This window comes from Apteryx mantelli, chromosome 20, assembly GCF_036417845.1.
Source record: "Apteryx mantelli isolate bAptMan1 chromosome 20, bAptMan1.hap1, whole genome shotgun sequence".
In the NCBI taxonomy this organism is placed as follows: domain Eukaryota; kingdom Metazoa; phylum Chordata; class Aves; order Apterygiformes; family Apterygidae; genus Apteryx; species Apteryx mantelli.
The window spans coordinates 11,380,553-11,407,081 of NC_089997.1; the positions used below are offsets into that span (position 1 = coordinate 11,380,553).

General features: G+C 51.0%; 1 protein-coding gene across 1 annotated transcript in view; it reads left to right on the forward strand.

The window, feature by feature from the left end:
- The first annotated feature begins 840 nt into the window (after positions 1-840).
- LOC136993818 (uncharacterized) overlaps positions 841-26,529 on the forward strand; it is a 487,107-nt gene continuing 461,418 nt past the window's right edge. The window contains exon 1 of the mRNA XM_067308764.1: positions 841-3,196. Coding sequence (XP_067164865.1) covers positions 1,106-3,193 — 2,088 coding nt within the window. The 5' untranslated portion in view covers positions 841-1,105 and the 3' untranslated portion in view covers positions 3,194-3,196. The remainder of the gene's footprint in view (positions 3,197-26,529) is intronic.

Consider the following 26,529-nt stretch of genomic DNA (forward strand, 5'->3'; position numbering starts at 1 on the left):
ACTGTAGCTAGGTGGTTCCATGATAAAGCTCATGGAGGAGCAGAGGCGGTAGCCAACCAGGTACAAAAGGTATGGGCAGCTCCAGGAATTTACGCTGCTGCAAAAAGAATAACCAACAGCTGCCCGACCTGCCAAAAGTTCTCAAGCAGCAAAGCAAGCTCAGAGTTAGGGGGACGACCATGGGCCTACTTCCCTTTTCAAAGGCTACAAGTAGATTATGCGGATATGCCAGCCGCCAATGGGTACAAACATTTGTTAGTGATAGTAGATCAGTTATCGGGCTGGGTAGAGGCTTTCCCAACAAGGAAGGCTGACTCAGGAGGGGTAGTAAAAGCCTTACTAAAAGAAATCATACCCAGGTATGGGGTTCCAGAAGCCATTGATTCCGACAGGGGCGCCCATTTTACAGCAAACATAATCGATCAATTATATAAATCACTAGGAATAGGGAAAAACCTACATACCCCTTACCACCCACAATCTTCAGGACAGGTAGAAAGAATGAACAGAACACTAAAAGAAAAAATAGCAAAAGTATGTACACATACTAACCTAAAATGGCCCGAAGCTCTAAACTTAGCCCTATGGGATGTTCGAAATGCTCCACGACAACCCATAGGGCTAACACCAGCAGAAATTCTCTTCGGAAGACATTTAGCTGTACCAGGGACTTATATCCCAGCTAAGACCAGCCTGTTGGATGGAGATGAACGGCTAACCCAGTATGTCATAGGTATGCAAAAAAGGTTTGAAAATCTTAAAAAGTATGCTCAATGGTATCAATCTACACCACCTGAAATACAAGTGCACGATATACAGCCTGGGGATGAAGTTTTAGTTAAAGTATTTTTACGAAAATCCAAGTTAGAACCTAAATGGGACGGGCCTTATACTGTTTTATTGAGCTCTTATTTTGCTGTTAAAGTTTTAGGAAAGGAAAATTGGATACACCATTCTCATGTTAAACGAGTGGTGAATGACCAAACGAATAATTCCTGAGAAACCTCTTTCACTAACAAGAAGAAGAAGAAGCAAATGAAGTGGAACGCTGCATTACTCTTGGTACTATTGATCTGAGTAACTGTGACAGCACGCACCTCACAGGATGGCAGACAGAAGTATTGTGCTCATATTACTATTCCAAACACTGACAGTACTGTTCCTCTTAATCTGTGGTCAAAGAACCTTAGAATGGCCATGGTCCCAGGCTCATGTTAAGCATACCGGAAGTATGGGACTAAGATCTAATAAAGACTTGAACCTCGTAACTGTAGTCATGCGTGGAGCTGAAGTATGCTTAGAAAATGAATGGAGCTGGGATAGTATTAACCGACTTCCTCAACTCCTGGGAAAGACAGGACAGGAAATAAAGATAGGATGCCGGGTGGTCAATGGGTCCACCCATAAAAAGGTAAATCAAATCTCTGTGACTGAAGTCAAATCAAACAAGAGAGGAAAGAAAAATTGTGCTACTGAAAGATTGGACTGTTGGTACAATTTTACTCTAGTACAACCTGTTTTTGTAGTTTGTCTCTGGGCTCACCATAGTGTGGGATTATCATTTAAATTCAAAATAGGCATCATGGAGCTCAATACAACATCCGCCCCGACTGTAACTGTTTCCCCCAGCATAAATACCTCTACTATTATAAAGGATAAGAAAATTCTATCCCCACTGATTTCCAGAATTGGACCATATGTGATTAAAAATACAGGCCAACAACAAGTGTTATTTAATCCATCATGGTCTCTTAAACGAATAGAACTGTTAATGCAAATTAATATCTCTACAATCAAACCAGCTTGTTCACCATTCCTAAGAACGTCCTATACAGGATGGTTAGCATGGCTACGTGGACGAACCCTCGCCTCTTCAAGACGAACAAGGAGAGATGTAACCGGTATCAAAGGAACAGGATTGGGAGTCTTAAATAGTATAGATGTCGAGGTACTCGTAAATAAATTGAGCACAACAACAAGTGACTTAAACAAATTAGAACACCCATTACGGTCCTCCCTATTAGCACTGGGAACTAACCAATGGCTGTTGTCTGATGTATTGCCTCAGTGGGAAGGAATTAACGAAAGGGACCACCAATTGATTGTGGATGCACTTGGTGCAGTCCAAATTAATGTTTCTCTAGCTCTCAGTTGTATCCAAGCGCAACTGTGGATGCAATCTATGGTAGCAGCAATCATAAGGGAAGGTGAAGAGGGCACCTTACCCACTGAAATCCGAAAGGTAATTTGGGATAATGCAACTAAATTTGAAAAAGAATTCCAGTCCTGGTGGTACTTAGTCAATTTCACTTATAACCCCATCGATAATAAGGCCACAGCTTTTGTCTTAACAATACGCAATGCTTCAGTATACACCATATACCCGATCATTGCGCTGGGATTAAGCCACAATGGGACTATACTCTATCCGATAGAACATAGAGTATGGGCCCAACGAAACAGAAACAAATGGCAAACTGTTGATGTTAACGCATGTGTTGTACGGGAACAACAAGGATTTATTTGTGAGAGTAATACCATCAAAGCTCAAGACATTTGTCTTGATACGGAACAAAATGTTTGTCATTTTGAAATACACCCTGATGAAACCCCTGAAACTGTACTTGTATATATTGGAAAAGGGTGTGTCTGTATGAGAACTCTCTGTAATCTTATATTCATAGATAACATTACTGTAGACACAAGTAATCATTCAAATATTTGTGTTTGTAATTTTTCTAAAGTTATGGGCTGTGACTTTAATTATTCAGCTCCTGTTGTGTCTCATCAATTAATACAATCTAATTATACCTTAAGTCAAGATTTATTACCTACCCCCATCGGAATGAACCTTACATTGGTACAGAAACTACTACAACATGATGACCTGTGTCAACTGTTAAAACGCATCCGAAATAATGGACAAAAAACTCTAATCACTGTTCATCATGATGCAGAAGAGATACTCCATATCTTGGAAAGAGTGAAGAAGAATGGAGAATATCATTGGTGGGAGACTCTTCTGGGATGGTCACCAACTGCAACAGGGATCTATAATCACATGTTGCACCCAGTAATAGTTAGGTTAAGTTTGACCATGTTATGCCTATTGCTTACAACCATATTGTATATAAGATTATGGAGAGCGATAGTACGCCTCGAAAGGCTTCGAGAACTCTGCTTAACATATTAGCAGGTATGCTTAATAAAAAGAAAGGGAGGACTGTTAGAGAATATTGAACTGAAGCTGTCTAGAATTAATTGCTTAGCATAACTTGCTTAGCATTAGTAGCTAAATTTGCTGAAGCCTTAGGCCTCAGGCTGTGAACTTGCTGTGAACTTTTACTTAGATAAGTAAAAGGGGGCCCCAGAGCCGGTTCAAGCTGGAGGGATAAAGAAGTTACATGGACAGCAGGAGTAGCCAACCTTGAAGATAAGCAGCGGCCTGCCTAGAGACAATGAAGGGGCCCAGTGAAGAAGGGGAAGAACCGAGACCTAACTATTACTATTGGTCCAAACTATCGCTTAAGGGGTGGGGAATTTAGATTGTAAGGGTATAATTGCCCAGGGATTTCTTTGTTCGGGGTCCCTCTTTGGAGGCACCCAGCTCGAGCTGTAATTACCACACGTATGTCATTAAATTTTATTTTTCTTCAATCTGACTTCGAACTTCTGCCTCAGCAGGAACCTAGGGTTGGACCCTGTTATGGAGGCCGTCAAGCCTGATTTTCCATAACACTAGCACTGGCCTATCAGGCACTGAGACACAAGTGACCTCACAACCACAAACAGCAGCCATGCAACTAGCACTGGCCTATGAGGCACTGAGCCACAAGTGACCTCACAACCACAAACAGCAGCCACATGACCAGCACTGGCCAATCAGGCACTGAGGTACAAGTGACATCAAAACCACAAACTGCAGCCATGCAACTAGCACTGGCCTATCAGGCACTGACACACAAGTGACCTCACAAACACAAACAGCAGCCATGCAACTAGCACTGGCCTATCAGGCACTGAGCCACAAGTGACCTCACAACCACAAACAGCAGCCACATGACCAGCACTGGCCTATCAGGCACTGAGCCACAAGTGACCTCACAACCACAAACAGCAGCCACATGACCAGCACTGGCCTATCAGGCACTGAGCCACAAGTGACCTCACAACCACAAACAGCAGCCACATGACCAGCACTGGCCTATCAGGCACTGAGGCACAAGTGACCTCACAACCACAAACAGCAGCCACATGACCAGCACTGGCCTATCAGGCACTGAGGCACAAGTGACCTCACAAACACAAACAGCAGCCACATGACCAGCACTGGCCTATCAGGCACTGAGACACAAGTGACCTCACAACCACAAACAGCAGCCACATGACCAGCACTGGCCTATCAGGCACTGAGCCACAAGTGACCTCACAACCACAAACAGCAGCCACATGACCAGCACTGGCCTATCAGGCACTGAGGCACAAGTGACCTCACAAACACAAACAGCAGCCACATGACCAGCACTGGCCTATCAGGCACTGAGACACAAGTGACCTCACAAACACAAACAGCAGCCATGGGCCTAGCACTGGCATATCAGGCACAGAGCCACAAGTGACCTCACAAACACAAACTGCAGCCATGCAACTAGCACTGGACTATCAGGCACTGAGACACAAGTGACCTCACAACCACAAACAGCAGCCACATGACCAGCACTGGCCTATCAGGCACTGAGGTACAAGTGACCTCACAAACACAAACAGCAGCCACATTACCAGCACTGGCCTATCAGGCACTGAGGCACAAGTGACATCACAAATACAAACAGCTGCCACATCCTAGCAATGGCCTACCAGGCACTGAGACACAAGTGACCTCACAACTGAAAATATCTGCTATGGGCCTAGCACTGGCCTATCAGGCACTGAGCCACAAGTGACCTCACAAACACAAACAGCAGCCACATGACCAGCACTGGCCTATCAGGCACTGAGACACAAGTGACCTCACAAACACAAACTGCAGCCACATTACCAGCACTGGCCTATCAGGCACTGAGGCACAAGTGACATCACAAATACAAACAGCTGCCACATCCTAGCACTGGCCTATCAGGCACTGAGCCACAAGTGACCTCACAACCACAAACAGCAGCCATGGGCCTAGAACTGGCCTATCAGGCACTGACACACAAGTGACCTCACAAACACAAACAGCAGCCACATTACCAGCACTGGCCTATCAGGCACTGAGGCACAAGTGACCTCACAACCACAAACTGCAGCCATGCAACTAGCACTGGCCTATCAGGCACTGAGGCACAAGTGACATCACAACCACAAACAGCAGCCACATGACCAGCACTGGCCTATCAGGCACTGAGCCACAAGTGACCTCACAAACACAAACAGCAGCCATGCAACTAGCACTGGCCTATCAGGCACTCAGACACAAGTGACCTCACAAACACAAACAGCAGCCATGCAACTAGCACTGGCCTATCAGGCACTGAGCCACAAGTGACCTCACAAACACAAACAGCTGCCACATCCTACTACTGGCCTATCAGGCACTGAGCCACAAGTGACCTCACAACCACAAACAGCAGCCATGCAACTAGCACTGGCCTATTAGGCACTGACACACAAGTGACATCACAACCACAAACAGCAGCCATGGGCCTAGCACTGTCCTATCAGGCACTGAGACACAAGTGACCTCACAACCACAACCAGCAGCCTTGGGCCTAGCACTGGCATATCAGGCACTGACACACAAGTGACCTCACAAACACAAACAGCAGCCATGGGCGTAGCACTGGCCTATCAGGCACTGAGACAGAAGTGACCTCACAACCACAAACAGCAGCCATGCAACTAGCACTGGCCTATCAGGCACTGAGGCACAAGTGACCTCACAACCACAAACTGCAGCCATGAAACTAGCACTGGCCTATCAGGCACTGAGCCACAAGTGACCTCACAACCACAAACTGCAGCCATGCAACTAGCACTGGCCTATCAGGCACTGAGGCACAAGTGACCTCACAACCACAAACTGCAGCCATGCAACTAGCACTGGCCTATCAGGCACTGACACACAAGTGACCTCACAACCACAAACAGCAGCCATGCAACTAGCACTGGCCTATCAGGCACTGAGGTACAAGTGACCTCACAAACACAAACAGCAGCCACATGACCAGCACTGGCCTATCAGGCACTGAGACACAAGTGACATCACAAATACAAACAGCTGCCACATCCTAGCACTGGCCTATCAGGCTCTGAGGTACAAGTGACATCAAAACCACAAACTGCAGCCATGCAACTAGCACTGGCCTATCAGGCACTGACACACAAGTGACCTCACAAACACAAACAGCAGCCATGGGCCTAGCACTGGCCTATCAGGCACAGAGCCACAAGTGACCTCACAACCACAAACTGCAGCCATGGGCCTAGAACTGGCCTATCAGGCACTGACACACAAGTGACCTCACAAACACAAACAGCAGCCACATTACCAGCACTGGCCTATCAGACACTGAGACACAAGTGACCTCACAACCACAAACAGAAGCCACATGACCAGCACTGGCCTATCAGGCACTGAGGCACAAGTGACATCACAAATACAAACAGCTGCCACATCCTAGCACTGGCCTATCAGGCACTGAGCCACAAGTGACTTCACAACTGAAAATATCTGCTATGGGCCTAGCACTGGCCTATCAGGCACTGAGACACAAGTGACCTCACAAACACAAACACAAGCCACATTACCAGCACTGGCCTATCAGGCACTGAGGCACAAGTGACCTCACAACCACAAACAGCTGCTACATCCTAGTACTGGCCTATCAGGCACTGAGGCACAAGTGACCTCACAAACACAAACAGCAGCCATGCAACTAGCACTGGCCTATCAGGCACTGAGCCACAAGTGACCTCACAACCACAAACTGCAGCCATGCAACTAGCACTGGCCTATCAGGCACTGAGCCACAAGTGACCTCACAAACACAAACAGCAGCCATGCAACTAGCACTGGCCTATCAGGCACTGACACAAAAGTGACCTCACAACCACAAACAGCAGCCTTGGGCCTACCACTGGCATATCAGGCACTGACACAAAAGTGACATCACAACCACAAACAGCAGCCATGGGCCTAGCACTGGCCTATCAGGCACTGAGCCACAAGTGTCCTCACAACCACTCACTGCAGCCATGCAACTAGCACTGGCCTATCAGGCACTGAGACACAAGTGACCTCACAAACACAAACAGCAGCCATGCAACTAGCACTGGCCTATCAGGCACTGAGGCACAAGTGACCTCACAACCACAAACAGCAGCCACATGACCAGCACTGGCCTATCAGGCACTGAGCCACAAGTGACCTCACAAACACAAACAGCAGCCATGCAACTAGCACTGGCCTATCAGGCACTGAGCCACAAGTGACCTCACAAACACAAACAGCAGCCATGGGCCTAGCACTGGCCTATGAGGCACTGAGACACAAGTGACATCACAAACACAAACTGCAGCCATGCAACTAGCACTGGCCTATCAGGCACTGAGGCACAAGTGACCTCACAACCACAAACAGCAGCCACATGACCAGGACTGGCCTATCAGGCACTGAGGCACAAGTGACATCACAAATACAAACAGCTGCCACATCCTAGCACTGGCCTATCAGGTCCTGAGCCACAAGTGACCTCACAACTGAAAATATCTGCTATGGGCCTAGCACTGGCCTATCAGGCACTGAGGCACAAGTGACCTCACAAACACAAACAGAAGCCACATTACCAGCACTGGCCTATCAGGCACTGAGGCACAAGTGACCTCACAAACACAAACAGCTGCTACATCCTGGTACTGGCCTATCAGGCACTGAGGCACAAGTGACCTCACAAACACAAACAGCATCCATGCAACTAGCACTGGCCTATCAGGCACTGAGCCACAAGTGACCTCACAAACACAAACTGCAGCCATGCAACTAGCACTGGCCTATCAGGCACTGAGGCACAAGTGACCTCACAACTGAAAGTATCTGCTATGGGCCTAGCACTGGCCTATCAGGCACTGAGGCACAAGTGACCTCACAGCCACAAACAGCTGCCACATCCTAGTACTGGCCTATCAGGCACTGAGGCACAAGTGACCTCACAACCACAAACAGCAGCCTTGGGCCTAGCACTGTCCTATCAGGCACTGAGACACAAGTGACCTCACAACCACAAACAGCAGCCTTGGGCCTAGCACTGTCCTATCAGGCACTGAGACACAAGTGACCTCACAACCACAAACAGCAGCCTTGGGCCTAGCACTGGCCTATCAGGCACAGAGCCACAAGTGACCTCACAAACACAAACAGCAACCATGGGCCTAGCACTGGCCTATCAGGCACTGAGACACAAGTGACCTCACAAACACAAACAGCAGCCATGCAACTAGCACTGGCCTATCAGGCACTGAGCCACAAGTGACCTCACAACCACAAACAGCAGCCACATGACCAGCACTGGCCTATCAGGCACTGAGCCACAAGTGACCTCACAACCACAAACAGCAGCCACATGACCAGCACTGGCCTATCAGGCACTGAGCCACAAGTGACATCACAAATACAAACAGCTGCCACATCCTAGCACTGGCCTATCAGGCACTGAGCCACAAGCAACATCACAATCACAAACAGCAGCCATGGGCCTAGCATTGGCCTATCAGGCACTGACACACAAGTGACCTCACAACCACAAACTGCAGCCATGCAACTAGCACTGGCCTATGAGGCACTGAGACACAAGTGACCTCACAACCACAAACAGCAGCCACATGACCAGCACTGGCCTATCAGGCACTGAGGTACAAGTGACCTCACAACCACAAACAGCAGCCACATGACCAGGACTGGCCTATCAGGCACTGAGGCACAAGTGACATCACAAATACAAACAGCTGCCACATCCTAGCACTGGCCTATCAGGTCCTGAGCCACAAGTGACCTCACAACTGAAAATATCTGCTATGGGCCTAGCACTGGCCTATCAGGCACTGAGGCACAAGTGACCTCACAAACACAAACAGAAGCCACATTACCAGCACTGGCCTATCAGGCACTGAGGCACAAGTGACCTCACAAACACAAACAGCTGCTACATCCTGGTACTGGCCTATCAGGCACTGAGGCACAAGTGACCTCACAAACACAAACAGCATCCATGCAACTAGCACTGGCCTATCAGGCACTGAGCCACAAGTGACCTCACAACCACAAACTGCAGCCATGCAACTAGCACTGGCCTATCAGGCACTCAGACACAAGTGACCTCACAAACACAAACTGCAGCCATGGGCCTAGCACTGCCCTATCAGGCACTGAGCCACAAGTGACCTCACAACCACAAACAGCAGCCATGCAACTAGCACTGGCCTATCAGGCACTGAGGCACAAGTGACCTCACACCCACAAACTGCAGCCATGCAACTAGCAATGGCCTATCAGGCACTGAGACACAAGTGACCTCACAAACACAAACAGCAGCCATGGGCCTAGCACTGGCATATCAGGCACTGACACACAAGTGACCTCACAAACACAAACAGCAGCCATGCAACTAGCACTGGCCTATGAGGCACTGAGACACAAGTGACCTCACAACCACAAACAGCAGCCACATGACCAGCACTGGCCTATCAGGCACTGAGGTACAAGTGACCTCACAAACACAAACTGCAGCCATGCAACTAGCACTGGCCTATCAGGCACTGAGACACAAGTGACCTCACAAACACAAACAGCAGCCATGGGCCTAGCACTGGCCTATCAGGCACTGAGACACAAGTGTCCTCACAAACACAAACTGCAGCCATGGGCCTAGCACTGGCCTATCAGGCACTGAGCCACAAGTGACCTCACAAACACAAACAGCAGCCACATTACCAGCACTGGCCTATCAGGCACTGAGGCACAAGTGACCTCACAACCACAAACAGCTGCCACATCCTAGTACTGGCCTATCAGGCACTGAGGCACAAGTGACCTCACAACCACAAACAGCAGCCATGCAACTAGCACTGGCCTATCAGGCACTGAGCCACAACGGACCTCACAACCACAAACTGCAGCCATGCAACTAGCACTGGCCTATCAGGCACAGAGCCACAAGTGACCTCACAAACACAAACTGCAGCCATGCAACTAGCACTGGCCTATCAGGCACTGAGACACAAGTGACCTCACAAACACAAACAGAAGCCACATTACCAGCACTGGCCTATCAGGCACTGAGGCACAAGTGACCTCACAACCACAAACAGCTGCTACATCCTAGTACTGGCCTATCAGGCACTGAGACACAAGTGACCTCACAAACACAAACAGCAGCCATGCAACTAGCACTGGCCTATCAGGCACTGAGCCACAAGTGACCTCACAACCACAAACTGCAGCCATGCAACTAGCACTGGCCTATCAGGCACTGAGCCACAAGTGACCTCACAAACACAAACAGCAGCCATGGGCCTAGCACTGGCCTATCAGGCACTGAGACACAAGTGACCTCACAAACACAAACAGCAGCCTTGGGCCTACCACTGGCATATCAGGCACTGACACACAAGTGTCCTCACAACCACAAACAGCAGCCATGAAACTACCACTGGCCTATCAGGAACTGAGACACAAGTGACCTCACAACTGAAAAGATCTGCTATGGGCCTAGCACTGGCCTATCAGGCCCTGAGACACAAGTGACCTCACAAACACAAACAGCAGCCATGCAACTAGCACTGGCCTATCAGACACTGAGCCACAAGTGACCTAACAACCACAAACTGCAGCCATGAAACTACCACTGGCCTATCAGGCACTGAGCCACAAGTGACCTCACAAACACAAACAGCAGCCATGGGCCTAGCACTGGTCTATCAGGCACTGAGCCACAAGTGACCTCACAACCACAAACTGCAGCCATGCAACTAGCACTGGCATATCAGGCACTGACACACAAGTGACCTCACAAACCACAAACAGCAGCCATTGGCGTAGCACTGGCCTATCAGGCACTGAGACAGAAGTGACCTCACAACCACAAACAGCAGCCATGCAACTAGCACTGGCCTATCAGGCACTGACACACAAGTGACCTCACAACCACAAACAGCAGCCATGCAACTAGCACTGGCCTATCAGGCACTGACACAAAAGTGACCTCACAACCACAAACTGCAGCCACATGACCAGCACTGGCCTATCAGGCACTGAGCCACAAGTGACCTCACAAACACAAACAGCAGCCATGCAACTAGCACTGGCCTATCAGGCACTGAGACAAAAGTGACCTCACAAACACTAACTGCAGCCATGCAACTAGCACTGGCCTATCAGGCACTGAGGCACAAGTGACCTCACAACTGAAAGTATCTGCTATGGGCCTAGCACTGGCATATCAGGCACTGAGGCACAAGTGACCTCACAAACACAAACAGCAGCCATGCAACTAGCACTGGCCTATCAGACACTGAGACACAAGTGACCTAACAACCACAAACTGCAGCCATGAAACTACCACTGGCCTATCAGGCACTGAGCCACAAGTGACCTCACAAACACAAACAGCAGCCATGGGCCTAGCACTGGTCTATCAGGCACTGAGCCACAAGTGACCTCACAACCACAAACTGCAGCCATGCAACTAGCACTGGCATATCAGGCACTGACACACAAGTGACCTCACAAACCACAAACAGCAGCCATGGGCGTAGCACTGGCCTATCAGGCACTGAGACAGAAGTGACCTCACAACCACAAACAGCAGCCATGCAACTAGCACTGGCCTATCAGGCACTGACACACAAGTGACCTCACAACCACAAACAGCAGCCATGCAACTAGCACTGGCCTATCAGGCACTGACACAAAAGTGACCTCACAACCACAAACTGCAGCCACATGACCAGCACTGGCCTATCAGGCACTGAGCCACAAGTGACCTCACAAACACAAACAGCAGCCATGCAACTAGCACTGGCCTATCAGGCACTGAGACAAAAGTGACCTCACAAACACAAACTGCAGCCATGCAACTAGCACTGGCCTATCAGGCACTGAGGCACAAGTGACCTCACAACTGAAAGTATCTGCTATGGGCCTAGCACTGGCATATCAGGCACTGAGGCACAAGTGACCTCACAGCCACAAACAGCTGCCACATCCTAGTACTGGCCTATCAGGCACTGAGGCACAAGTGACCTCACAACCACAAACAGCAGCCATGCAACTAGCACTGGCCTATTAGGCACTGAGCCACAAGTGACATCACAACCACAAACAGCAGCCTTGGGCCTAGCACTGTCCTATCAGGCACTGAGACACAAGTGACCTCACAGCCACAAACAGCAGCCTTGCGCCTAGCACTGGCATATCAGGCACTGACACACAAGTGACCTCACCAACACAAACAGCAGCCATGGGCGTAGCACTGGTCTATCAGGCACTGAGCCACAAGTGACCTCACAACCACAAACTGCAGCCATGCAACTAGCACTGGCCTATCAGGCACTGAGCCACAAGTGACCTCACAACCACAAACAGCAGCCACATGACCAGCACTGGCCTATCAGGCACTGAGGCACAAGTGACATCACAAATACAAACAGCTGCCACATCCTAGCACTGGCCTATCAGGCACTGACACACAAGTGACCTCACAAACACAAACAGCAGCCATGCAACTAGCACTGGTCTATCAGGCACAGAGCCACAAGTGACCTCACAAACACAAACTGCAGCCATGCAACTAGCACTGGCCTATGAGGCACTGAGACACAAGTGACCTCACAACCACAAACAGCAGCCACATGACCAGCACTGGCCTATCAGGCACTGAGGTACAAGTGACCTCACAACCACAAACTGCAGCCATGGGCCTAGCACTGGCCTATCAGGCACTGAGACACAAGTGACCTCACAAACACAAACAGCAGCCATGGGCCTAGCACTGGCCTATCAGGCACAGAGCCACAAGTGACCTCACACCCACAAACAGCAGCCATGGGCCTAGCACTGGCCTATCAGGCACTGAGCCACAAGTGTCCTCACAACCACAAACTGCAGCCATGCAACTAGCACTGGCCTATCAGGCACTGAGCCACAAGTGACCTCACAAACACAAACAGCAGCCATGCAACTAGCACTGGCCTATCAGGCACTGAGACACAAGTGACCTCACAAACACAAACAGAAGCCACATTACCAGCACTGGCCTATCAGGCACTGAGGCACAAGTGACCTCACAACCACAAACAGCTGCTACATCCTAGTACTGGCCTATCAGGCACTGAGACACAAGTGACCTCACAACCACAAACTGCAGCCATGCAACTAGCACTGGCCTATCAGGCACTGAGCCACAAGTGACCTCACAACCACAAACTGCAGCCATGCAACTAGCACTGGCCTATCAGGCACTGAGCCACAACTGACCTCACAAACACAAACAGCAGCCATGCAACTAGCACTGGCCTATCAGTCACTGAGACACAAGTGACCTCACAAACACAAACAGCAGCCATGGGCCTAGCACTGGCCTATCAGGCACTGACACAAAAGTGTCCTCACAACCACAAACAGCAGCCATGGGCCTAGCACTGGCCTATCAGGCACTGAGACACAAGTGACCTCACAACTGAAAAGATCTGCTATGGGCCTAGCACTGGCCTATCAGGCACTGAGACACAAGTGACCTCACAAACACAAACAGCAGCCATGCAACTAGCACTGGCCTATCAGACACTGAGCCACAAGTGACCTAACAACCACAAACTGCAGCCATGAAACTACCACTGGCCTATCAGGCACTGAGCCACAAGTGACCTCACAAACACAAACAGCAGCCATGGGCCTAGCACTGGTCTATCAGGCACTGAGCCACAAGTGACCTCACAACCACAAACTGCAGCCATGCAACTAGCACTGGCCTATCAGGCACTGAGGCACAAGTGACCTCACAACCACAAACTGCAGCCATGCAACTAGCACTGGCATATCAGGCACTGACACACAAGTGACCTCACAAACACAAACAGCAGCCATGGGCGTAGCACTGGCCTATCAGGCACTGAGACAGAAGTGACCTCACAACCACTCACTGCAGCCATGCAACTAGCACTGGCCTATCAGGCACTGACACAAAAGTGACCTCACAACCACAAACTGCAGCCACATGACCAGCACTGGCCTATCAGGCACTGAGCCACAAGTGACCTCACAAACACAAACAGCAGCCATGCAACTAGCACTGGCCTATCAGGCACTGAGACAAAAGTGACCTCACAAACACAAACTGCAGCCATGCAACTAGCACTGGCCTATCAGGCACTGAGGCACAAGTGACCTCACAACTGAAAGTATCTGCTATGGGCCTAGCACTGGCATATCAGGCACTGAGCCACAAGTGACCTCACAGCCACAAAGAGCTGCCACATCCTAGTACTGGCCTATCAGGCACTGAGGCACAAGTGACCTCACAACCACAAACAGCAGCCATGCAACTAGCACTGGCCTATTAGGCACTGACACACAAGTGACATCACAACCACAAACAGCAGCCTTGGGCCTAGCACTGTCCTATCAGGCACTGAGACACAAGTGACCTCACAGACACAAACAGCAGCCTTGCGCCTAGCACTGGCATATCAGGCACTGACACACAAGTGACCTCACCAACACAAACAGCAGCCATGGGCGTAGCACTGGTCTATCAGGCACTGAGCCACAAGTGACCTCACAACCACAAACTGCAGCCATGCAACTAGCACTGGCCTATCAGGCACTGACACACAAGTGACCTCACAAACACAAAATGCAGCAATGGGCATAGCACTGGCCTATCAGGCACTGAGCCACAAGTGACCTCACAACCACAAACAGCAGCCACATGACCAGCACTGGCCTATCAGGCACTGAGGCACAAGTGACATCACAAATACAAACAGCTGCCACATCCTAGCACTGGCCTATCAGGCACTGACACACAAGTGACCTCACAAACACAAACAGCAGCCATGCAACTAGCACTGGTCTATCAGGCACAGAGCCACAAGTGACCTCACAAACACAAACTGCAGCCATGCAACTAGCACTGGCCTATCAGGCACTGAGACACAAGTGACCTCACAACCACAAACAGCAGCCACATGACCAGCACTGGCCTATCAGGCACTGACACACAAGTGACATCACAGCCACAAACTGCAGCCATGGGCCTAGCACTGGCCTATCAGGCACTGAGACACAAGTGACCTCACAACCACAAACAGCAGCCATGGGCCTAGCACTGGCCTATCAGGCACAGAGCCACAAGTGACCTCACACCCACAAACAGCAGCCATGGGCCTAGCACTGGCCTATCAGGCACTGAGACACAAGTGACCTCACAACCACAAACAGCAGCCATGCAACTAGCACTGGCCTATCAGGCACTGAGCCACAAGTGACCTCACAACCACAAACTGCAGCCATGCAACTAGCACTGGCCTATCAGGCACTGAGGCACAAGTGACCTCACAACCACAAACAGCAGCCACATGACCAGCACTGGCCTATCAGGCACTGAGCCACAAGTGACCTCACAAACACAAACAGCAGCCATGCAACTAGCACTGGCCTATCAGGCACTGAGACAAAAGTGACCTCACAACCACAAACAGCAGCCATGGGCCTAGCACTGGCCTATGAGGCACTGAGACACAAGTGACCTCACAAACACAAACAGCAGCCATATGACCAGCACTGGCCTATCAGGCACTGACACACAAGTGACATCACAAACACAAACAGCAGCCATGCAACTAGCACTGGCCTATCAGGCACTGAGCCACAAGTGACCTCACAACCACAAACTGCAGCCATGCAACTAGCACTGGCCTATCAGGCACTGAGGCACAAGTGACCTCACAAACACAAACAGCAGCCACATGACCAGCACTAGCCTATCAGGCACAGATCCACAAGTGACCTCACAAACACAAACAGCAGCCATGCAACTAGCACTGGCCTATCAGGCACTGAGACACAAGTGACCTCACAGCCACAAAGAGCAGCCATGGGCCTAGCACTGGCCTATCAGGCACTGAGCCACAAGTGACCTCACACCCACAAACAGCAGCCATGGGCCTAGCACTGGCCTATCAGGCACTGAGACACAAGTGACCTCACAACCACAAACAGCAGCCATAAGACCAGCACTGGCCTATCAGGCACTCAGACACAAGTGACCTCACAACCACAAACAGCAGCCATGCAACTAGCACTGGCCTATCAGGCACTGAATGAAAAGTGACCTCACAAACACAAACAGCAGCCATATGACCAACACTGGCCTATCAGGCACTGAGGTACAAGTGACATCACAACCACAAACTGCAGCCATGCAAATAGCACTGGCCTATCAGGCACTCAGACACAAGTGACCTCACAACCACAAACAGCAGCCATGCAACTAGCACTGGCCTATCAGGCACTGAGCCACAAGTGACCTCACAACCACAAACAGCAGCCACATGACCAGCACTGGCCTATCAGGCACTGACACACAAGTGACATCACAGCCACAAACAGAAGCCACATGACCAGCACTGGCCTATCAGGCACTGAGACACAAATGACATCAAAACCACAAACAGCAGCCATGGGCCTAGCAATGGCCTATCAGGCACTGACACACAAGTGACCTCACAAACACAAACAGCAGCCATGGGCCTAGCACTGGCCTATCAGGCACTGAGACACAAGTGACCTCACAAACACAAACAGAAGCCACATTACCAGCACTGGCCTATCAGGCACTGAGACACAAGTGACCTCACAACCACAAACAGCAGCCTTGGGCCTACCACTGGCATATCAGGCACTGACAAACAAGTGTCCTCACAACCACTCACTGCAGCCATGGGCCTAGCACTGGCCTATCAGGCACTGAGCCACAAGTGACCTCACAACCACAAACAGCAGCCATGCAACTAGCACTGGCCTATCAGGCACTGAGGCACAAGTGACCTCACAACCACAAACTGCAGCCATGCAACTAGCACTGGCCTATCAGGCACTGAGCCACAAGTGACCTCACAACCACAAACTGCAGCCATGCAACTAGCACTGGCCTATCAGGCACTGAGGCACAAGTGACCTCACAACCACAAACTGCAGCCACATGACCAGCACTGGCCTATCAGGCACTGAGCCACAAGTGACCTCACAAACACAAACAGCAGCCATGGGCCTAGCACTGGCCTATCAGGCACTGAGACAAAAGTGACCTCACAACCACAAACAGCAGCCATGCAACTAGCACTGGCCTATCAGGCACTGAGGCACAAGTGACCTCACAACCACAAACAGCAGCCACATGACCAGGACTGGCCTATCAGGCACTGAGGCACAAGTGACATCACAAATACAAACAGCTGCCACATCCTAGCACTGGCCTATCAGGTCCTGAGCCACAAGTGACCTCACAACTGAAAATATCTGCTATGGGCCTAGCACTGGCCTATCAGGCACTGAGACACAAGTGACCTCACAAACACGAACTGCAGCCATGCAACTAGCACTGGCCTATCAGGCACTGAGCCACAAGTGACCTCACAACTGAAAGTATCTGCTATGGGCCAAGCACTGGCCTATCAGGCACTGAGGCACAAGTGACCTCACAGCCACAAACAGCTGCCACATCCTAGTACTGGCCTATCAGGCTCTGAGGCACAAGTGACCTCACAACCGCAAACAGCAGCCATGCAACTAGCACTGGCCTATTAGGCACTGACTCACAAGTGACATCACAACCACAAACAGCAGCCTTGGGCCTAGCACTGTCCTATCAGGCACTGAGACACAAGTGACCTCACAACCACAAACAGCAGCCTTGGGCCTAGCACTGGCATATCAGGCACTGACACACAAGTGACCTCACCAACACAAACAGCAGCCATGCAACTAGCACTGGCCTATCAGGCACTGAGCCACAAGTGACCTCACAACCACAAACTGCAGCCATGCAACTAGCACTGGCCTATCAGGCACTGAGACACAAGTGACCTCACAAACACAAAATGCAGCCATGGGCGTAGCACTGGCCTATCAGGCACTGAGCCACAAGTGACCTCACAACCACAAACAGCAGCCACATGACCAGCACTGGCCTATCAGGCACTGAGGCACAAGTGACCTCACAAACACAAATAGCAGCCATGGGCCTAGCACTGGCCTAGCAGGCACAGAGCCACAAGTGACATCACAACCACAAACAGCACCCAGGCACCTAGCACTGGCCTATCAGGCACTGAGGTACAAGTGACCTCACAAACACAAACAGCAGCCATGGGCCTAGCACTGGCCTATGAGGCACTGAGCCACAAGTGACCTCATAAACACAAACAGCAGCCACATTACCAGCACTGGCCTATCAGGCACTGAGGCACAAGTGACATCACAAATACAAACAGCAGCCATGCAACTAGCACTGGCCTATCAGGCACTGAGCCACAAGTGACCTCACAACCACAAACAGCAGCCACATGACCAGCACTGGCCTATCAGGCACTGAGCCACAAGTGACCTCACAACCACAAACTGCAGCCATGCAACTAGCACTGGCCTATCAGGCACTGACACACAAGTGACCTCACATATACAAACAGCAGCCATGGGCCTAGCACTGGCCTATGAGGCACTGAGACACAAGTGACCTCACAACCACAAACAGCAGCCACATGACCAGCACTGGCCTATCAGGCACTGAGCCACAAGTGACCTCACAACCACAAACAGCAGCCACATGACCAGCACTGGCCTATCAGGCACTGAGCCACAAGTGACCTCACAACCACAAACAGCAGCCACATGACCAGCACTGGCCTATCAGGCACTGAGCCACAAGTGACCTCACAACCACAAACAGCAGCCATGCAACTAGCACTGGCCTATCAGGCACTGACACACAAGTGACCTCACAACCACAAACAGCAGCCATGCAACTAGCACTGGCCTATCAGGCACTGAGACACAAGTGACCTCACAACCACAAACTGCAGCCACATGACCAGCACTGGCCTATCAGGCACTGAGCCACAAGTGACCTCACAACCACAAACAGCAGCCACATGACCAGCACTGGCCTATCAGGCACTGAGCCACAAGTGACCTCACAACTGAAAATATCTGCTATGGGCCTAGCACTGGCCTATCAGGCACTGAGCCACAAGTGACCTCACAAACACAAACAGAAGCCACATTACCAGCACTGGCCTATCAGGCACTGAGGCACAAGTGACCTCACAAACACAAACAGCTGCTACATCCTGGTACTGGCCTATCAGGCACTGAGGCACAAGTGACCTCACAAACACAAACAGCAGCCATGCAACTAGCACTGGCCTATCAGGCACTGACACACAAGTGACCTCACAACCACAAACAGCAGCCATGCAACTAGCACTGGCATATCAGGCACTGAGACACAAGTGACCTCACAAACACAAACAGCAGCCATGGGCCTAGCACTGGCCTATCAGGCACTGAGCCACAAGTGACCTCACAAACACAAACAGCAGCCATGCAACTAGCACTGGCCTATCAGGCACTCAGACACAAGTGACCGCACAAACACAAACTGCAGCCATGCAACTAGCAATGGCCTATCAGGCACTGACACACAAGTGACCTCACAAACACAAACAGCAACCATGGGCGTAGCACTGGTCTATCAGGCACAGAGCCACAAGTGACCTCACAAACACAAACTGCAGCCATGCAACTAGCACTGGCCTATGAGGCACTGAGACACAAGTGACCTCACAACCACAAACAGCAGCCATGCAACTAGCACTGGCCTATCAGGCACTGAGACACAAGTGACCTCACAACCACAAACTGCAGCCACATGACCAGCACTGGCCTATCAGGCACTGAGCCACAAGTGACCTCACAACCACAAACAGCAGCCACATGACCAGCACTGGCCTATCAGGCACTGAGCCACAAGTGACCTCACAACTGAAAATATCTGCTATGGGCCTAGCACTGGCCTATCAGGCACTGAGCCACAAGTGACCTCACAAACACAAACAGAAGCCACATTACCAGCACTGGCCTATCAGGCACTGAGGCACAAGTGACCTCACAAACACAAACAGCTGCTACATCCTGGTACTGGCCTATCAGGCACTGAGGCACAAGTGACCTCACAAACACAAACAGCAGCCATGCAACTAGCACTGGCCTATCAGGCACTGACACACAAGTGACCTCACAACCACAAACAGCAGCCATGCAACTAGCACTGGCATATCAGGCACTGAGACACAAGTGACCTCACAAACACAAACAGCAGCCATGGGCCTAGCACTGGCCTATCAGGCACTGAGCCACAAGTGACCTCACAAACACAAACAGCAGCCATGCAACTAGCACTGGCCTATCAGGCACTCAGACACAAGTGACCGCACAAACACAAACTGCAGCCATGCAACTAGCAATGGCCTATCAGGCACTGACACACAAGTGACCTCACAAACACAAACAGCAACCATGGGCGTAGCACTGGTCTATCAGGCACAGAGCCACAAGTGACCTCACAAACACAAACTGCAGCCATGCAACTAGCACTGGCCTATGAGGCACTGAGACACAAGTGACCTCACAACCACAAACAGCAGCCACATGACCAGCACTGGCCTATCAGGCACTGAGGTACAAGTGACATCAAAACCACAAACAGCAGCCATGCAACTAGCACTGGCCTATCAGGCACTGAGACACAAGTGACCTCACACCCACAAACAGCAGCCATGGGCCTAGCACTGGCCTATCAGGCACTGAGCCACAAGTGACCTCACACCCACAAACAGCAGCCATGGGCCTAGCACTGGCCTATCAGGCACTGAGCCACAAGTGTCCTCACAACCACAAACTGCAGCCATGGGCCTAGCACTGGCCTATCAGGCACTGAGCCACAAGTGACCTGAGAAACACAAACAGCAGCCACATTACCAGCACTGGCCTATCAGGCACTGAGGCACAAGTGACCTCACAACCACAAACAGCAGCCATGCAACTAGCACTGGCCTATCAGGCACTGAGCCACAAGAGACCTCACAACCACAAACTGCAGCCATGCAACTAGCACTGGCCTATCAGGCACTGAGACACAAGTGACCTCACAAACACAAACAGAAGCCACATTACCAGCACTGGCCTATCAGGCACTGAGGCACAAGTGACCTCACAACCACAAACAGCTGCTACATCCTAGTACTGGCCTATCAGGCACTGAGACACAAGTGACATCACAACCACAAACAGCAGCCACGCAACTAGCACTGGCCTATCAGGCACTGAGCCACAAGTGACCTCACAACCACAAACTGCAGCCATGCAACTAGCACTGGCCTATCAGGCACTGAGCCACAACTGACCTCACAAACACAAACAGCAGCCATGCAACTAGCACTGGCCTATCAGTCACTGAGACACAAGTGACCTAACAACCACAAACAGCAGCCTTGGGCCTACCACTGGCATATCAGGCACTGACACAAAAGTGACATCACAACCACAAACAGCAGCCATGGGCCTAGCACTGGCCTATCAGGCACTGACACACAAGTGTCCTCACAACTACAAACAGCAGCCATGGGCCTAGCACTGGCCTATCAGGCACTGAGACACAAATGACCTCACAACTGAAAAGATCTGCTATGGGCCTAGCACTGGCCTATCAGGCACTGAGACACAAGTGACCTCACAAACACAAACAGCAGCCATGCAACTAGCACTGGCCTATCAGCCACTGAGGCACAAGTGACCTCACAACCACAAACTGCAGCCATGAAACTACCACTGGCCTATCAGGCACTGAGCCACAAGTGACCTCACAACCACAAACAGCAGCCATGGGCCTAGCACTGGTCTATCAGGCACTGAGCCACAAGTGACCTCACAACCACAAACTGCAGCCATGCAACTAGCACTGGCCTATCAGGCACTGAGGCACAAGTGACCTCACAACCACAAACTGCAGCCATGCAACTAGCACTGGCATATCAGGCACTGACACACAAGTGACCTCACAAACACAAACAGCAGCCATGGGCGTAGCACTGGCCTATCAGGCACTGAGACAGAAGTGACCTCACAACCACAAACAGCAGCCACATGACCAGCACTGGCCTATCAGGCACTGAGGCACAAGTGACCTCACAAACACAAACAGCAGCCATGCAACTAGCACTGGCCTATCAGGCACTGAGGCACAAGTGACCTCACAACTGAAAGTATCTGCTATGGGCCTAGCACTGGCCTATCAGGCACTGAGACACAAGTGACCTCACAGCCACAAAGAGCTGCCACATCCTAGTACTGGCCTATCAGGCACTGACACAAAAGTGACCTCACAAACACAAACAGCAGCCATGCAACTAGCACTGGCCTATTAGGCACTGACACACAAGTGACCTCACAACCACAAACAGCAGCCTTGGGCCTAGCACTGTCCTATCAGGCACGGAGACACAAGTGACCTCACAGCCACAAACAGCAGCCTTGGGCCTAGCACTGGCATATCAGGCACTGACACACAAGTGACCTCACCAACACAAACAGCAGCCATGGGCGTAGCACTGGCCTATCAGGCACTGAGCCACAAGTGACCTCACAACCACAAACTGCAGCCATGCAACTAGCACTGGCCTATCAGGCACTGACACACAAGTGACCTCACAAACACAAAATGCAGCAATGGGCGTAGCACTGGCCTATCAGGCACTGAGACACAAGTGACCTCACAACCACAAACAGCAGCCACATGACCAGCACTGGCCTATCAGGCACTGAGGCACAAGTGACATCACAAATACAAACAGCTGCCACATCCTAGCACTGGCCTATCAGGCACTGAGACACAAGTGACCTCACAAACACAAACAGCAGCCACATGACCAGCACTGGCCTATCAGGCACTGAGCCACAAGTGACCTCACAAACACAAACAGCAGCCACATTACCAGCACTGGCCTATCAGGCACTGAGGCACAAGTGACATCACAAATACAAACAGCTGCCACATCCTAGCACTGGCCTATCAGGCACTGAGCCACAAGTGACCTCACAACCACAAACTGCAGCCACATGACCAGCACTGGCCTATCAGGCACTCAGACAGAAGTGACCTCACAAACACAAACAGCAGCCATGGGCCTAGCACTGGCATATCAGGCACTGACACACAAATGACCTCACAAACACAAACAGCAACCATGGGCGTAGCACTGGTCTATCAGGCACAGAGCCACAAGTGACCTCACAAACACAAACTGCAGCCATGCAACTAGCACTGGCCTATGAGGCACTGAGACACAAGTGTCCTCACAACCACAAACTGCAGCCATGGGCCTAGCACTGGCCTATCAGGCACTGAGACACAAGTGACCTCACAAACACAAACAGCAGCCACATGACCAGCACTGGCCTATCAGGCACTGAGGCACAAGTGACCTCACACCCACAAACAGCAGCCATGGGCCTAGCACTGGCCTATCAGGCACTGAGCCACAAGTGACCTCACAAACACAAACAGCAGCCACATTACCAGCACTGGCCTATCAGGCACTGAGGCACAAGTGACATCACAACCACAAACAGCTGCCACATCCTAGTACTGGCCTATCAGGCACTGAGGCACAAGTGACCTCACAACCACAAACAGCAGCCATGCAACTAGCACTGGCCTATCAGGCACTGAGCCACAACGGACCTCACAACCACAAACTGCAGCCATGCAACTAGCACTGGCCTATCAGGCACTGAGACACAAGTGACCTAACAACCACAAACAGCAGCCTTGGGCCTACCACTGGCATATCAGGCACTGACACAAAAGTGACATCACAAACACAAACAGCAGCCATGGGCCTAGCACTGGCCTATCAGGCACTGAGCCACAAGTGTCCTCACAACCACACAATGCAGCCATGGGCCTAGCACTGGCCTATCAGGCACTGAGACACAAGTGACCTAACAACCACAAACAGCAGCCTTGGGCCTACCACTGGCATATCAGGCACTGACACAAAAGTGACATCACAAACACAAACAGCAGCCATGGGCCTAGCACTGGCCTATCAGGCACTGAGCCACAAGTGACCTCACAACCACAAACTGCAGCCATGCAACTAGCACTGGCCTATCAGGCACTGACACACAAGTGACCTCACAAACACAAACAGCAGCCACATGACCAGCACTGGCCTATCAGGCACTGAGCCACAAGTGACCTCACAACCACAAACAGCAGCCATGGAACTAGCACTGGCCTATCAGGCACTGAGACACAAGTGACCTCACAAACACAAACTGCAGCCATGGGCGTAGCACTGGCCTATCAGGCACTGAGCCACACGTGACCTCACAAACACAAACAGCAGCCACATGACCAGCACTGGCCTATCAGGCACTGAGGCACAAGTGACATCACAAATACAAACAGCTGCCACATCCTAGCACTGGCCTATCAGGCACTGAGCCACAAGTGACCTCACAACCACAAACAGCAGCCATGCAACTAGCACTGGCCTATCAGGCACTGAGGCACAAGTGACCTCACAACCACAAACTGCAGCCATGCAACTAGCACTGGCCTATCAGGCACTGAGCCACAAGTGACCTCACAAACACAAACAGCAGCCATGGAACTAGCACTGGCCTATCAGGCATAGAGCCACAAGTGACCTCACAAACACAAACAGCAGCCATGGGCCTAGCACTGGCCTATCAGGCACTGAGACACAAGTCACCTCACAAACACAAACAGCAGCCATATGACCAACACTGGCCTATCAGGCACTGAGGTACAAGTGACCTCACAACCACAAACAGCAGCCACATGACCAGCACTGGCCTATCAGGCACTGAGCCACAACTGACCTCACAACCACAAACAGCAGCCATGCAACTAGCACTGGCCTATCAGGCACTCAGACACAAGTGACCTCACAACTGAAAATATCTGCTATGGGCCTAGCACTGGCCTATCAGGCACTGAGACACAAGTGGCCTCACAACCACAAACTGCAGCCATGCAACTAGCACTGGCCTATCAGGCACTGAGCCACAAGTGACCTCACAAACACAAACAGCAGCCATGCAACTAGCACTGGCCTATCAGGCACTCAGACACAAGTGACCTCACAAACACAAACAGCAGCCATGCAACTAGCACTGGCCTATCAGGCACTGAGCCACAAGTGACCTCACAACTGAAAAGATCTGCTATGGGCCTAGCACTGGCCTATCAGGCACTGAGGCACAAGGGACCTCACAAACACAAACAGCAGCCACATGACCAGCACTGGCCTATCAGGCACTGAGACACAAGTGACCTCACAACCACAAACAGAAGCCAAATGACCAGCACTGGCCTATCAGGCACTGAGACACAAATGACATCAAAACCACAAACTGCAGCCATGCAACTAGCACTGGCCTATCAGGCACTGACACACAAGTGACCTCACAAACACAAACAGCAGCCATGCAACTAGCACTGGCCTATCAGGCACTGAGCCACAACGGACCTCACAACCACAAACTGCAGCCATGCAACTAGCACTGGCCTATCAGGCACTCAGACACAAGTGACCTCACAAACACAAACAGCAGCCATGCAACTAGCACTGGCCTATCAGGCACTGAGCCATAAGTGACCTCACAACTGAAAAGATCTGCTATGGGCCTAGTACTGGCCTATCAGGCACTGACACACAAGTGACATCACAACCACAAACAGCAGCCACATGACCAGCACTGGCCTATCAGGCACTGAGCCACAAGTGACCTCACAACCACAAACTGCAGCCACATGACCAGCACTGGCCTATCAGGCACTGAGCCACAAGTGACCTCACAACCACAAACAGAAGCCACATGACCAGCACTGGCCTATCAGGCACTGAGACACAAGTGACCTGACAACCACAAACAGCAGCCATGGGCCTAGAACTGGCCTATCAGGCACTGAGCCACAAGTGACCTCACAACCACAAACTGCAGCCATGCAACTAGCACTGGCCTATCAGGCACTGAGCCAAAAGTGACCTCACACCCAAAAACAGCAGCCATGCAACTAGCACTGGCCTATCAGGCACTGAGCCACAAGTGACCTCACAAACACAAACAGCAGCCATGCAACTAGCACTGGCCTATCAGGCACTGAGCCACAAGTGACATCAAAACCACAAACAGCAGCAATGGGCCTAGCACTGGCCTATCAGGCACTGAGCCTCAAGAGACCTCACAAACACAAACAGCAGCCACATGACCAGCACTGGCCTATCAGGCACTGAGACACAAGTGACCTCACAACCACAAACTGCAGCCATGCAACTAGCACTGGCCTGTCAGGCACTGAGCCACAAGTGACCGCACAAACACAAACAGAAGCCACATGACCA